General features: G+C 33.2%; 5 protein-coding genes across 6 annotated transcripts; all 5 read left to right on the top strand.

Annotated features, from left to right (window-relative positions):
- The first annotated feature begins 5,420 nt into the window (after positions 1 to 5,420).
- On the top strand, positions 5,421 to 7,945 carry LOC145954057 (uncharacterized). The gene is made up of 2 exons (XM_083067731.1): positions 5,421 to 6,969; positions 7,669 to 7,945. The coding sequence occupies exons 1-2, from the start codon at positions 5,421 to 5,423 to the stop codon at positions 7,857 to 7,859; spliced, it is 1,740 nt and encodes a 579-aa protein (XP_082923857.1). The 3' UTR covers positions 7,860 to 7,945.
- Positions 7,946 to 8,068: 123 nt separating this feature from the next.
- Positions 8,069 to 10,196, top strand: LOC145954087 (uncharacterized). 2 transcript variants are annotated; one of them, XM_083067773.1, is made up of 2 exons: positions 8,069 to 8,401; positions 9,058 to 10,196. In XM_083067773.1, the coding sequence occupies exon 2, from the start codon at positions 9,283 to 9,285 to the stop codon at positions 10,108 to 10,110; it is 828 nt and encodes a 275-aa protein (XP_082923899.1). In that variant the 5' UTR covers positions 8,069 to 8,401; positions 9,058 to 9,282; the 3' UTR covers positions 10,111 to 10,196. The 2 variants fall into 2 exon arrangements, with proteins under 2 accessions (XP_082923899.1, XP_082923900.1); XM_083067774.1 differs by lacking the exon at positions 8,069 to 8,401 and having other exon boundaries at positions 8,744 to 9,220; positions 9,920 to 10,196.
- On the top strand, positions 8,179 to 8,795 carry LOC145954058 (uncharacterized). Its single transcript, XM_083067732.1, has 2 exons — positions 8,179 to 8,691; positions 8,781 to 8,795. Exons 1-2 carry the CDS (start codon positions 8,179 to 8,181, stop codon positions 8,793 to 8,795), a joined length of 528 nt encoding a protein of 175 aa, XP_082923858.1.
- A 233-nt stretch (positions 10,197 to 10,429) lies between the features above and the next one.
- On the top strand, positions 10,430 to 11,223 carry LOC145954059 (uncharacterized). The gene is made up of 2 exons (XM_083067733.1): positions 10,430 to 11,122; positions 11,215 to 11,223. The coding sequence occupies exons 1-2, from the start codon at positions 10,430 to 10,432 to the stop codon at positions 11,221 to 11,223; spliced, it is 702 nt and encodes a 233-aa protein (XP_082923859.1).
- A 1,356-nt stretch (positions 11,224 to 12,579) lies between these two features.
- Positions 12,580 to 14,334, top strand: LOC145954060 (uncharacterized). Its single transcript, XM_083067734.1, has 3 exons — positions 12,580 to 12,832; positions 13,023 to 14,233; positions 14,326 to 14,334. Exons 2-3 carry the CDS (start codon positions 13,028 to 13,030, stop codon positions 14,332 to 14,334), a joined length of 1,215 nt encoding a protein of 404 aa, XP_082923860.1. The 5' UTR covers positions 12,580 to 12,832; positions 13,023 to 13,027.
- The last annotated feature ends 401 nt before the right edge of the window (positions 14,335 to 14,735 follow it).

Below are 14,735 nucleotides of genomic sequence, written 5' to 3' on the forward strand. Positions count from 1 at the left end.
TTAATTTTTGGTACATGCATTGTTGTGATTTTAAGAACTAAATCATTTTCAACATCTAATTTTGATATGAAAGATGTAGGAGAAGCAAGTGTAATCTTGGGATTTAATATCATAAGGAAAGAAGATAGTATATTACTGTCCCAATAACACTATGTTAAGAAACTTTTCAAGAAGTTTGATTATTATGAATCTAAGTTTGTAAGTACCTTTTATGATGCTAACTCACAACAAAAGAAAAACAAGAGAGACCCTATTGCTTAATCTCAATTGCCCAAATATATTGGGAGCCTATTGCATCTTATGAACTTCTCTAGACCTAATATAACATATACAATAGGTAGATTGAGCATATATACTCAAAATTCTAAAAAAGATCATTGGTATATACTTGCAAAACTAGTGAGATACTTGAAAAGTACCATGGATTATGGTATTGTATATAGTGGATTCCCCATTTACTATAAGGGTATAGTGATGCTAATTGGATCTCAAATTCAAGAGACAAAATCCACTAATGATCATGTGTTTACACTTAGTGGAGGAGCAATTACCTGGAGATCATCTAGACAAACTATAATTGTCAAATCTACAATGAAATTGGAGTTTGCTTCCCTAGAAATGACTAGCACTAAGGGTAAGTGGTTGAAAATATTCTTAGCAAATTCCTTTGGGAATAAAACCAATTGAATCAACGCCAATGCTTTGTGATTGCTAATCGAAAATAGCTATAGCTATAAATAAAACTTACAATGGAAAAAATAGACATATATAATTGAGACATAATGTGATAAAGCAATTGTTGAAGGATGGACAATTTCCATCGATTATGTGAAGTCAGAAGGAAATTTAGCATATCCTTTGGTGAAAACCCTAAAAAAGAAAATGATTTTAGAAATGTCAAGAGGAATGAGACTTAAGTCACTCTAAAACAAATAATGATGGTAACCTAACCTTTGTGATTAGAGATCCCATGAAAAAGGTTCAGTGGGAAAAATAAGTCACTTGTTAGATTTGTTAACACTAAAATTGATTAGGTATTAATTTTGGTCCTTCTTAATGATGTGATAAAGTGTTAAATAATGCATTATTGAGAGGATAAGTTTTATGGTTAAGCTTTATGTAGTTATGAAAAAGCTTAAAAAAATAATTTTTTTTTAATGAATTTCATATGCCTTATGAGTGGTATATGATTTGCAGTATACATTTAATGAAATCACATATATAAGTGTCAAGTGAGGCCACTTGTATGAGATTTTGGCAAGATCTCTAGAACACTCATAAATATCGGGTGGGCACATGGCCTAAAGAGCAACACAACGATAGCGATAAGAATTGTAAGAGTGTATTGTGATTGGTTAGCATCTAACACATGTCAAGTGTTTTAGGTTAAATAGTTTGCTACACTTAAAACATCATATGTTATGTTTTATCAGTCTAAGGTTTGGTTCAATAACTTGTTACGCTATATTCAATGCATATCAGTCTAAGTCTTTTAGGTTCAATAGTTTTCCTTAACTTTTGTGAAATGCTTTGAGAGAGATCATCATCATCACTACATTCTTGGAAGAAAAGGATTGAGATTTGTCAAGAATTCACATTCTGATTTGTTCAGCTTCCATGTAAATTCGTTTCTTTAATTCTTTGTGTAATGTGTTAGAGAAATCTTGAGTAGGTGTCTCAAGTGGTAAAGAATTCTTGTAGTGGGTTTCTACAATAAGTGTTTTCTTGGGTGCAAGAAAGTGTCTATCTTAAGTGTTAAAGTGTGTGTATAACGCCCAATTTATATACTAATAATTATATATTTTCTTATATAATATTCTCGCAATTATATCATTAACAATATTTTTTTTTAATGAAGATAAAGATAAAGAAAAAGAATATTTTGACATATCGTTCTAAAATAATTACAATAATTTACTATTTTACCCATTATTTATTTCTTCCACTTCTATTACAATAATTACATTGATAGTAAAAAAAAAAAATTACAACTGAAATAATATAGTTGACACATAAAATTATAACAGATCCATTAAATAGTCTCCATATTCCAATTTCTCCCAAGTAAGACAGTGGTAATAACAACTGCAAAATGATCTGGAATCCCAAGTAGATCCATCTATTTTATAATATATTTAATTTGAAGAAAACAAGAAAAAGAGAGGAGTGAGAACAATATCCAATAAATACAATAACTCAAAGGAATATACAAAATTATTTATAATCAATATTAAACATATATATATATATATAAATATATATATACAGATCATATATTAGATTTTCATGATACAATAAAATTTGAATAATACTTGTAGTGACTAGTCAGGATAAATGAGCATCATCATAATATCAACCAATAAATGGATATTTCACCTTAACCAACAATAGGATATTTCACCTTTATTCCTTACTCATTTAAATCCCCAAGGTCAAATCTCCAGCTACAAATAATTCAAACTTTATCTTCTATGGCCATAGAACAATATTTATCTTCATAAATATGTGAAGAAATAACAAGACGGGTCCAAGTTATCACAACTATATCATAGTTGATTATAAATACATTTACAATAAATATATTTACGTAAAAAGAATAAATAAAAATGACAATCATTATAAAATAATTAAACAATATAAAATATGAACACCTTATTATGGATAAAATAATCATAGATTAAGCAAATAAATGAGGTTAGGGACACTCCACTAAATAAATATACATAAAAAATAACATAAATAAATATACATAATAGTATATAAAATTTTAAAGAGATAAAGTTCTCCTCCCCCTTACCTGAATAAGCAGGAACTAAAACTTGAGCAAAACGTCCCCCCAAGATTCCCTCTTTCTTTCCCTATCTTTCTTTCTCTTTCTCTCTCTCTCTCTCTCTAAGATTTTCACCTTCTCCCTCAGTTATAATTTTTTTTCACCCCCTGCCTCCTATTTATAGGCATTCTGGCGTACCCGGAACGACCCGTACTGAATTCAGAACGACCCGTTTTCAAAAAGCAGAACGGCCCGTTCTAAAATTAGAACGACCCGTTCTAAAATTAGAACGGCCCGTTCTGGAGTTCAGTTTTACACTCATTGACCATACCTAGAACGACCCGTTTCCAACTTAAATTTTTAGGCAAATTTAAAATCTAGGAACGGCCTGTTTCGCTTTGGGAACGGCCCGTTCCGGGATAACCCAAATGGGCTTCTTTACTATTTTGGAACGGCTCGTTCCACTTTTGGAACGGCCTGTTCTGCTATATAAAAAATAGTTTATTTGCATTGTTTGGAACGGACCGTTCCACTTTTTTGGAACAGCCCGTTCTGGACCTAAAAAAAACATAATTTTACAAAAATTTTCACAAATAATTTAAATTATTAAAAACCTTTACAATATTTTATAAAAACCCCTTTTAATTAACTAAAACAACTATAAGAAAATAATATTCATATATATAAAAATAAATAATAGTAAATATTGCATTAGTAGAAAATTTAGGGTGTTACAGTGTGCATGTGTGGTATGCTTGTAAAACTTCTTCATTGAGATAGTGTAACAAATATTGATCACGTTATGATTGAGGACTGGATGTAGAGATGACAAATATACTCGTACCCGTGGGTAATACCCGAACCCGTCCCGACTTTGACAAGAAATTAAAAAATTGACGGGTACGGGTATGTGTATACCCGATACCCGACGGGGACGAGGATGAGGATGAAAATTACATACCCAACGGGTAAGGGGATAGGGACGGGGATGGGTTTGACTCGCGGGGGCGGGGACGAGTATCATGAAACTCGTACTTGACCTGCCCCGTTGCCATCCCTAACTGGATATAGGTCACATGTGGAGTGCCTGAACTAGGATAAAACACTTACACTTTGCACTATTCTCTCATCTCTATCTCTTACATTGAACAATCTTTAATTGAATGTTAAAGTGGCTGGTCTTGATTAATATGTTTGTATGATTAAAAATGGTTTAAACTAAAACATAACAATTGCATATTAGTTGTTCTTAAACTGAATTCAATAAAGATTAGCCAAGAACTCATATAGGAGTCATTCCCACCTGCAAGAGGTTCAATAATCTTCATTGAAAATTTGTATTATAAAAGTTTTAATTGAAATAAAGATCCTTTAACTCTAATAAAAATTTTAAATGTCATTGAATCCAATTCACCTCCCTTTTGGATTGAGCCATTCTTTTCTATTAGAAATTTCCACAAAACAATCTCAATTTCAAATAATATATAAACCCAATATTCGTCATCCAAACATATTTAACATCGTCAACTCTAAAGTCAATCCATTCCACTTACATATCACAAATCATATATACACCGTGTCACACATCCAGCACCGTATCACGCACACACTCATGCTGACGCATCACACGTCTAGCACCATGTCATGCACATGATTTTGCCAATGCATTCCACTACCAACATCATATCACGCACACGACTGTACCAACACATCACACATCTAGTATCGTGTCACGCATACAATTGTGCCCAAAGCAATCACATAATTACCACCATATCATGCACACACCCGTTTTGATGCATCACACGTCCTGCATCGTATCACGCATACGACTGTGCCAAAGCATCACACCATATTTCAAAATTCAACTCAATACACATATACAACCAACATTTCCACATAAACCAATAGGTCATACACATATCTTGCAATTCACAGTTGATTTACATCACATCCAACACTTACCCAAGGACGGAGCCAAGGGGGGACCTACGGGTGCCACGGCCCCCCCAACAATTTTAATTTTTTTTTATATACATATATATTACTATATGGCACTCCCTATTTTTAATATAAACTCATATGTATAATTAAATGAATAACCCAAATTTATTTTTTATTCAACTTTTGGACTTCTGGTACTGGTACGGCCTGCTATGTGGTATCACTTTGGAATTTTTTTTTTTTTTTAAAAATGTAGCGCCTCATTTGATCATTCCAATTCTTGCCTTCTCAATTCTCAAGTAACACTGGCAATAGGAATAGGATTGGGTAGTGACTATTGACTAGTTAGCATCACAATTCACAGCTTGCACCACGTCAATCAATAATCATCAATTCGTCATTGATTCTTATTTCATAACAACACCTGCACCGCATCATTGGTTCTTCAATCTCTCCTTGGCTCCTTGCGTCTTCAATCTCTCTTTTTATTTTAGTTCTTCAAAAGGTAAATTAACACTTCTTTTTTGTTACTAATATTTTAATGAATGTTTTCTTTTAATTGTTTTAATATTTTCCCCTTTGCTATTATGCTGAAAACCCTTTTCCCCTCAATTTAATTAGAATTTGTTAAGAGTGTTACTGTGTTAGTGTTGTTGCCTATTTCGTATGATTTTTATAGTTTTAAATTCTTTTAGGTTCAATGAAGATGAGGAAGACAACTATTGAATCATTTTTCAAAAGAAAAGAGAGAGATGATGAAGAAACACTGTCTAATACACCAATTTCAAATTTAGATACAAATGTTGATGATGTTGCTGAAGTTGATGAGCAACAGCCACCTCCTCCCAAAGCTTTGAGGACTGAACAAGAAACAATTGAGAGTGGTACCTTGATTCGCGATCCTGGAAAACGTTTACAAATTTGGAACTATCCTATTAATCAACAAGATGATATTCGTAGGGCGTATGTGAAGTTTGGACCATATCAATTTTTAATGGATTTGTATCCACTTTCAGGTCTTGAAGATCATCCTCGCCGATTTCAAGCTCATTGGTTTAGAATGTTTTCTTGGTTAGAATATTCACCGGAAAAAGATGCTGCCTATTGTTTTCCATGTTTTTTATTTTCTAAAAAACCAAGTCCATTCACTTCGGCAGGATTTAGAAATTGGAAGAAAGTGAATAATGGAAAAGATTGTGCATTTTTATCTCACATGGGGAAAAATATTAATTCTGTTCACAATGCTGCTCTTAGATGTTTAGAAGATTTCAAGAATCAATCATGCCACATTGATAAAGTGTTGAACAAGCAAACTTCACAGCAAATTCTAAGCAATCGGTTGCGTCTTAAAGTATCCATCGATGTGGTTAAATGGTTGACATTTCAAGCTTGTGCTTTTAGAGGACGTGATGAGAGTTTGTGGTCAACAAATCGAGGTAACTTTCTTGAAATGATTAAACTCTTAGCTTCTTATAATAACGAAGTAGATCAAGTTGTCTTGGAGAATGCTCCTCAAAATGCAAAATACACTTCACCTACTATTCAAAAAGAAATTTTAAATGTTTTTGCTAGAAGGGTGCAAAATGAAATTCGAGAAGAGATTGGTGATGCAAAATTTTGTTTGATTATTGATGAAGCTCGAGATGAATCTAAGAGAGAACAAATGGCTATTGTTATTAGATTTGTTGATAAGAATGAATTTGTTAAAGAGCGCTTCTTGGATTTAGTACATGTGAAAGATACTACATCATCCACTCTTAAGCAAGAAATTTGTTTAGTATTGTCTAATCATAATCTCAACATTGAAAATATTAGAGGCCAAGGATATGATGGAGCTAGTAATATGCGTGGAGAGTGGAATGGTTTGCAAGCTCTTATTCTTCAAGAATGTCCTTATGCATATTATGTACATTGTTTGGCTCATCAGTTACAATTAGCTCTTGTTGCTGCATCTAAAGATTCAAGTGATGTTCATGCTTTTTTTCAAAACTTGAGTAGGATTGTTAATGTTGTGTGTTCTTCTTGCAAACGCAATGATGAGTTACATGATGCTTATGAGACTGAAATTGCACGTTTGGTTGCAAATGATGAGATTGAAACTGGGAGGGGAGCTAATCAAATTGGCACACTACAAAGACCTGGAGATACTAGATGGAGTTCTCATTTCAATTCAATATGTAGCCTTCTACGCATGTTTAATGCAACTACTTCAGTTCTTGAAGATTTGGTGGTTAATGGAACTGGCTCTCAACGAGGTGATGCTACTTATGCTTTCAGAGTATTGATGTCTTTTTAATTTGTTTTCATTTTACATGTTATGAAAGAAATTATGGGAATCACAGACAAGCTTTGTCAAGCTTTGCAGCAAAAGAATCAAGACATTGTGAATGCTATGTGTTTGGTTTCTAGCACAAAGTCACTAATTCAAAAGTTAAGGGATTTTGGTTGGGATTCTCTTTTAGAAAATGTTAACTCTTTTTGCAATAGCCGAGGTGTACCAATTCCTGATATGAGTGCTACTTACTCTGACATAATTCGAACTCGGCTTAAAAAGGATTCTGTGACAGTTGAGCATCATTATCGTGTAGATATATTTACTGCAGCGATAGATTATCAATTGAAAGAATTGAATAGTAGATTCAGCGAGCAATCAACTGAACTTCTTATGTTGAGTGTAGCTTTGGATCCTAAAGATGCATTCAAATCATTTAATGCTTGTGATATTTGTAGTCTAGCTAAGAAATTTTACTCTTCAGATTTTTCTGACCAAGAAATGATTCATATGGAATATGAATTGCAACATTATGAGTTTGATGTGCCAAAGGATCCCAAATTTCATAATTTGTCAACTCTTGGTGAATTATGTCAAAAACTAGTAGAGGTTGGCAAATCAAATGTTTATCCTTTAATTGATCGATTGATACGACTTGTTCTTACTCTGCCCGTGTCAACAGCAACTACAGAACGTGCTTTTTCAGCTATGAAGATTATAAAAACAAGTTTGCGCAACAAGATGGAAGATGGTTTTCTTACTGACTACATGATTGTTTATATTGAGAAGGAGATTGCACGAAGATTTACAACTGATATGATAATTGATGATTTTTACTTCATGAAACAACGACGGGCACAACTTAAGAAATAAAGGTACATACTTGAATAACTTGATCTTGCAATATGTTCGATATATTTATCAAATGTAAATATGAGAAATAATTTTTATTAAATTATGTTAATTATTATCTAATTTTGTCAGATAATATGCTTTTGATACTTTAATTTTCATTTATTATAAATTATATATTATTTATTCTCGGCCCCCCAGTATTTGAAATCCTGGCTCCGTCCCTGCCTATTGTTTTCCATGTTTTTTATTTTCTAAAAAACCAAGTCCATTCACTTCGGCAGGATTTAGAAATTGGAAGAAAGTGAATAATGGAAAAGATTGTGCATTTTTATCTCACATGGGGAAAAATATTAATTCTGTTCACAATGCTGCTCTTAGATGTTTAGAAGATTTCAAGAATCAATCATGCCACATTGATAAAGTGTTGAACAAGCAAACTTCACAGCAAATTCTAAGCAATCGGTTGCGTCTTAAAGTATCCATCGATGTGGTTAAATGGTTGACATTTCAAGCTTGTGCTTTTAGAGGACGTGATGAGAGTTTGTGGTCAACAAATCGAGGTAACTTTCTTGAAATGATTAAACTCTTAGCTTCTTATAATAACGAAGTAGATCAAGTTGTCTTGGAGAATGCTCCTCAAAATGCAAAATACACTTCACCTACTATTCAAAAAGAAATTTTAAATGTTTTTGCTAGAAGGGTGCAAAATGAAATTCGAGAAGAGATTGGTGATGCAAAATTTTGTTTGATTATTGATGAAGCTCGAGATGAATCTAAGAGAGAACAAATGGCTATTGTTATTAGATTTGTTGATAAGAATGAATTTGTTAAAGAGCGCTTCTTGGATTTAGTACATGTGAAAGATACTACATCATCCACTCTTAAGCAAGAAATTTGTTTAGTATTGTCTAATCATAATCTCAACATTGAAAATATTAGAGGCCAAGGATATGATGGAGCTAGTAATATGCGTGGAGAGTGGAATGGTTTGCAAGCTCTTATTCTTCAAGAATGTCCTTATGCATATTATGTACATTGTTTGGCTCATCAGTTACAATTAGCTCTTGTTGCTGCATCTAAAGATTCAAGTGATGTTCATGCTTTTTTTCAAAACTTGAGTAGGATTGTTAATGTTGTGTGTTCTTCTTGCAAACGCAATGATGAGTTACATGATGCTTATGAGACTGAAATTGCACGTTTGGTTGCAAATGATGAGATTGAAACTGGGAGGGGAGCTAATCAAATTGGCACACTACAAAGACCTGGAGATACTAGATGGAGTTCTCATTTCAATTCAATATGTAGCCTTCTACGCATGTTTAATGCAACTACTTCAGTTCTTGAAGATTTGGTGGTTAATGGAACTGGCTCTCAACGAGGTGATGCTACTTATGCTTTCAGAGTATTGATGTCTTTTTAATTTGTTTTCATTTTACATGTTATGAAAGAAATTATGGGAATCACAGACAAGCTTTGTCAAGCTTTGCAGCAAAAGAATCAAGACATTGTGAATGCTATGTGTTTGGTTTCTAGCACAAAGTCACTAATTCAAAAGTTAAGGGATTTTGGTTGGGATTCTCTTTTAGAAAATGTTAACTCTTTTTGCAATAGCCGAGGTGTACCAATTCCTGATATGAGTGCTACTTACTCTGACATAATTCGAACTCGGCTTAAAAAGGATTCTGTGACAGTTGAGCATCATTATCGTGTAGATATATTTACTGCAGCGATAGATTATCAATTGAAAGAATTGAATAGTAGATTCAGCGAGCAATCAACTGAACTTCTTATGTTGAGTGTAGCTTTGGATCCTAAAGATGCATTCAAATCATTTAATGCTTGTGATATTTGTAGTCTAGCTAAGAAATTTTACTCTTCAGATTTTTCTGACCAAGAAATGATTCATATGGAATATGAATTGCAACATTATGAGTTTGATGTGCCAAAGGATCCCAAATTTCATAATTTGTCAACTCTTGGTGAATTATGTCAAAAACTAGTAGAGGTTGGCAAATCAAATGTTTATCCTTTAATTGATCGATTGATACGACTTGTTCTTACTCTGCCCGTGTCAACAGCAACTACAGAACGTGCTTTTTCAGCTATGAAGATTATAAAAACAAGTTTGCGCAACAAGATGGAAGATGGTTTTCTTACTGACTACATGATTGTTTATATTGAGAAGGAGATTGCACGAAGATTTACAACTGATATGATAATTGATGATTTTTACTTCATGAAACAACGACGGGCACAACTTAAGAAATAAAGGTACATACTTGAATAACTTGATCTTGCAATATGTTCGATATATTTATCAAATGTAAATATGAGAAATAATTTTTATTAAATTATGTTAATTATTATCTAATTTTGTCAGATAATATGCTTTTGATACTTTAATTTTCATTTATTATAAATTATATATTATTTATTCTCGGCCCCCCAGTATTTGAAATCCTGGCTCCGTCCCTGCCTATTGTTTTCCATGTTTTTTATTTTCTAAAAAACCAAGTCCATTCACTTCGGCAGGATTTAGAAATTGGAAGAAAGTGAATAATGGAAAAGATTGTGCATTTTTATCTCACATGGGGAAAAATATTAATTCTGTTCACAATGCTGCTCTTAGATGTTTAGAAGATTTCAAGAATCAATCATGCCACATTGATAAAGTGTTGAACAAGCAAACTTCACAGCAAATTCTAAGCAATCGGTTGCGTCTTAAAGTATCCATCGATGTGGTTAAATGGTTGACATTTCAAGCTTGTGCTTTTAGAGGACGTGATGAGAGTTTGTGGTCAACAAATCGAGGTAACTTTCTTGAAATGATTAAACTCTTAGCTTCTTATAATAACGAAGTAGATCAAGTTGTCTTGGAGAATGCTCCTCAAAATGCAAAATACACTTCACCTACTATTCAAAAAGAAATTTTAAATGTTTTTGCTAGAAGGGTGCAAAATGAAATTCGAGAAGAGATTGGTGATGCAAAATTTTGTTTGATTATTGATGAAGCTCGAGATGAATCTAAGAGAGAACAAATGGCTATTGTTATTAGATTTGTTGATAAGAATGAATTTGTTAAAGAGCGCTTCTTGGATTTAGTACATGTGAAAGATACTACATCATCCACTCTTAAGCAAGAAATTTGTTTAGTATTGTCTAATCATAATCTCAACATTGAAAATATTAGAGGCCAAGGATATGATGGAGCTAGTAATATGCGTGGAGAGTGGAATGGTTTGCAAGCTCTTATTCTTCAAGAATGTCCTTATGCATATTATGTACATTGTTTGGCTCATCAGTTACAATTAGCTCTTGTTGCTGCATCTAAAGATTCAAGTGATGTTCATGCTTTTTTTCAAAACTTGAGTAGGATTGTTAATGTTGTGTGTTCTTCTTGCAAACGCAATGATGAGTTACATCAAGGACGGAGCCAAGGGGGGACCTACGGGTGCCACGGCCCCCCCAACAATTTTAATTTTTTTTTATATACATATATATTACTATATGGCACTCTCTATTTTTAATATAAACTCATATGTATAATTAAATGAATAACCCAAATTTATTTTTTATTCAACTTTTGGACTTCTGGTACTGGTACGGCCTGCTATGTGGTATCACTTTGGAATTTTTTTTTTTTTTTAAAAATGTAGCGCCTCATTTGATCATTCCAATTCTTGCCTTCTCAATTCTCAAGTAACACTGGCAATAGGAATAGGATTGGGTAGTGACTATTGACTAGTTAGCATCACAATTCACAGCTTGCACCACGTCAATCAATAATCATCAATTCGTCATTGATTCTTATTTCATAACAACACCTGCACCGCATCATTGGTTCTTCAATCTCTCCTTGGCTCCTTGCGTCTTCAATCTCTCTTTTTATTTTAGTTCTTCAAAAGGTAAATTAACACTTCTTTTTTGTTACTAATATTTTAATGAATGTTTTCTTTTAATTGTTTTAATATTTTCCCCTTTGCTATTATGCTGAAAACCCTTTTCCCCTCAATTTAATTAGAATTTGTTAAGAGTGTTACTGTGTTAGTGTTGTTGCCTATTTCGTATGATTTTTATAGTTTTAAATTCTTTTAGGTTCAATGAAGATGAGGAAGACAACTATTGAATCATTTTTCAAAAGAAAAGAGAGAGATGATGAAGAAACACTGTCTAATACACCAATTTCAAATTTAGATACAAATGTTGATGATGTTGCTGAAGTTGATGAGCAACAGCCACCTCCTCCCAAAGCTTTGAGGACTGAACAAGAAACAATTGAGAGTGGTACCTTGATTCGCGATCCTGGAAAACGTTTACAAATTTGGAACTATCCTATTAATCAACAAGATGATATTCGTAGGGCGTATGTGAAGTTTGGACCATATCAATTTTTAATGGATTTGTATCCACTTTCAGGTCTTGAAGATCATCCTCGCCGATTTCAAGCTCATTGGTTTAGAATGTTTTCTTGGTTAGAATATTCACCGGAAAAAGATGCTGCCTATTGTCAAGGACGGAGCCAAGGGGGGACCTACGGGTGCCACGGCCCCCCCAACAATTTTAATTTTTTTTTATATACATATATATTACTATATGGCACTCCCTATTTTTAATATAAACTCATATGTATAATTAAATGAATAACCCAAATTTATTTTTTATTCAACTTTTGGACTTCTGGTACTGGTACGGCCTGCTATGTGGTATCACTTTGGAATTTTTTTTTTTTTTTAAAAATGTAGCGCCTCATTTGATCATTCCAATTCTTGCCTTCTCAATTCTCAAGTAACACTGGCAATAGGAATAGGATTGGGTAGTGACTATTGACTAGTTAGCATCACAATTCACAGCTTGCACCACGTCAATCAATAATCATCAATTCGTCATTGATTCTTATTTCATAACAACACCTGCACCGCATCATTGGTTCTTCAATCTCTCCTTGGCTCCTTGCGTCTTCAATCTCTCTTTTTATTTTAGTTCTTCAAAAGGTAAATTAACACTTCTTTTTTGTTACTAATATTTTAATGAATGTTTTCTTTTAATTGTTTTAATATTTTCCCCTTTGCTATTATGCTGAAAACCCTTTTCCCCTCAATTTAATTAGAATTTGTTAAGAGTGTTACAGTGTTAGTGTTGTTGCCTATTTCGTATGATTTTTATAGTTTTAAATTCTTTTAGGTTCAATGAAGATGAGGAAGACAACTATTGAATCATTTTTCAAAAGAAAAGAGAGAGATGATGAAGAAACACTGTCTAATACACCAATTTCAAATTTAGATACAAATGTTGATGATGTTGCTGAAGTTGATGAGCAACAGCCACCTCCTCCCAAAGCTTTGAGGACTGAACAAGAAACAATTGAGAGTGGTACCTTGATTCGCGATCCTGGAAAACGTTTACAAATTTGGAACTATCCTATTAATCAACAAGATGATATTCGTAGGGCGTATGTGAAGTTTGGACCATATCAATTTTTAATGGATTTGTATCCACTTTCAGGTCTTGAAGATCATCCTCGCCGATTTCAAGCTCATTGGTTTAGAATGTTTTCTTGGTTAGAATATTCACCGGAAAAAGATGCTGCCTATTGTTTTCCATGTTTTTTATTTTCTAAAAAACCAAGTCCATTCACTTCGGCAGGATTTAGAAATTGGAAGAAAGTGAATAATGGAAAAGATTGTGCATTTTTATCTCACATGGGGAAAAATATTAATTCTGTTCACAATGCTGCTCTTAGATGTTTAGAAGATTTCAAGAATCAATCATGCCACATTGATAAAGTGTTGAACAAGCAAACTTCACAGCAAATTCTAAGCAATCGGTTGCGTCTTAAAGTATCCATCGATGTGGTTAAATGGTTGACATTTCAAGCTTGTGCTTTTAGAGGACGTGATGAGAGTTTGTGGTCAACAAATCGAGGTAACTTTCTTGAAATGATTAAACTCTTAGCTTCTTATAATAACGAAGTAGATCAAGTTGTCTTGGAGAATGCTCCTCAAAATGCAAAATACACTTCACCTACTATTCAAAAAGAAATTTTAAATGTTTTTGCTAGAAGGGTGCAAAATGAAATTCGAGAAGAGATTGGTGATGCAAAATTTTGTTTGATTATTGATGAAGCTCGAGATGAATCTAAGAGAGAACAAATGGCTATTGTTATTAGATTTGTTGATAAGAATGAATTTGTTAAAGAGCGCTTCTTGGATTTAGTACATGTGAAAGATACTACATCATCCACTCTTAAGCAAGAAATTTGTTTAGTATTGTCTAATCATAATCTCAACATTGAAAATATTAGAGGCCAAGGATATGATGGAGCTAGTAATATGCGTGGAGAGTGGAATGGTTTGCAAGCTCTTATTCTTCAAGAATGTCCTTATGCATATTATGTACATTGTTTGGCTCATCAGTTACAATTAGCTCTTGTTGCTGCATCTAAAGATTCAAGTGATGTTCATGCTTTTTTTCAAAACTTGAGTAGGATTGTTAATGTTGTGTGTTCTTCTTGCAAACGCAATGATGAGTTACATCAAGGACGGAGCCAAGGGGGGACCTACGGGTGCCACGGCCCCCCCAACAATTTTAATTTTTTTTTATATACATATATATTACTATATGGCACTCCCTATTTTTAATATAAACTCATATGTATAATTAAATGAATAACCCAAATTTATTTTTTATTCAACTTTTGGACTTCTGGTACTGGTACGGCCTGCTATGTGGTATCACTTTGGAATTTTTTTTTTTTTTTAAAAATGTAGCGCCTCATTTGATCATTCCAATTCTTGCCTTCTCAATTCTCAAGTAACACTGGCAATAGGAATAGGATTGGGTAGTGACTATTGACTAGTTAGCATCACAATTCACAGCTTGCACCACGTCAATCAA

The sequence above is a fragment of the Cajanus cajan genome, chromosome 2 (assembly GCF_000230855.2).
Source record: "Cajanus cajan strain Asha chromosome 2, NIPB_CcT2T_4, whole genome shotgun sequence".
Taxonomy (NCBI): Eukaryota; Viridiplantae; Streptophyta; class Magnoliopsida; order Fabales; family Fabaceae; genus Cajanus; species Cajanus cajan.

What these genes read in the sequence shown, in the direction of transcription:
- LOC145954087 (XM_083067773.1), top strand. Translation starts at nt 9,283, where the DNA reads ATGAAAGAAATTATGGGAATCACAGACAAGCTTTGTCAAGCTTTGCAG.
- LOC145954058 (XM_083067732.1), top strand. Translation starts at nt 8,179, where the DNA reads ATGGGGAAAAATATTAATTCTGTTCACAATGCTGCTCTTAGATGTTTA.
- LOC145954057 (XM_083067731.1), top strand. Translation starts at nt 5,421, where the DNA reads ATGAGGAAGACAACTATTGAATCATTTTTCAAAAGAAAAGAGAGAGAT. An exon ending in TGGAACTGGCTCTCAACGAG is followed by an intron (nt 6,970 to 7,668) that starts GTGATGCTACTT and finishes CCGTGTCAACAG; the next exon opens with CAACTACAGAACGTGCTTTT.
- LOC145954059 (XM_083067733.1), top strand. Translation starts at nt 10,430, where the DNA reads ATGGGGAAAAATATTAATTCTGTTCACAATGCTGCTCTTAGATGTTTA.
- LOC145954060 (XM_083067734.1), top strand. Translation starts at nt 13,028, where the DNA reads ATGAAGATGAGGAAGACAACTATTGAATCATTTTTCAAAAGAAAAGAG.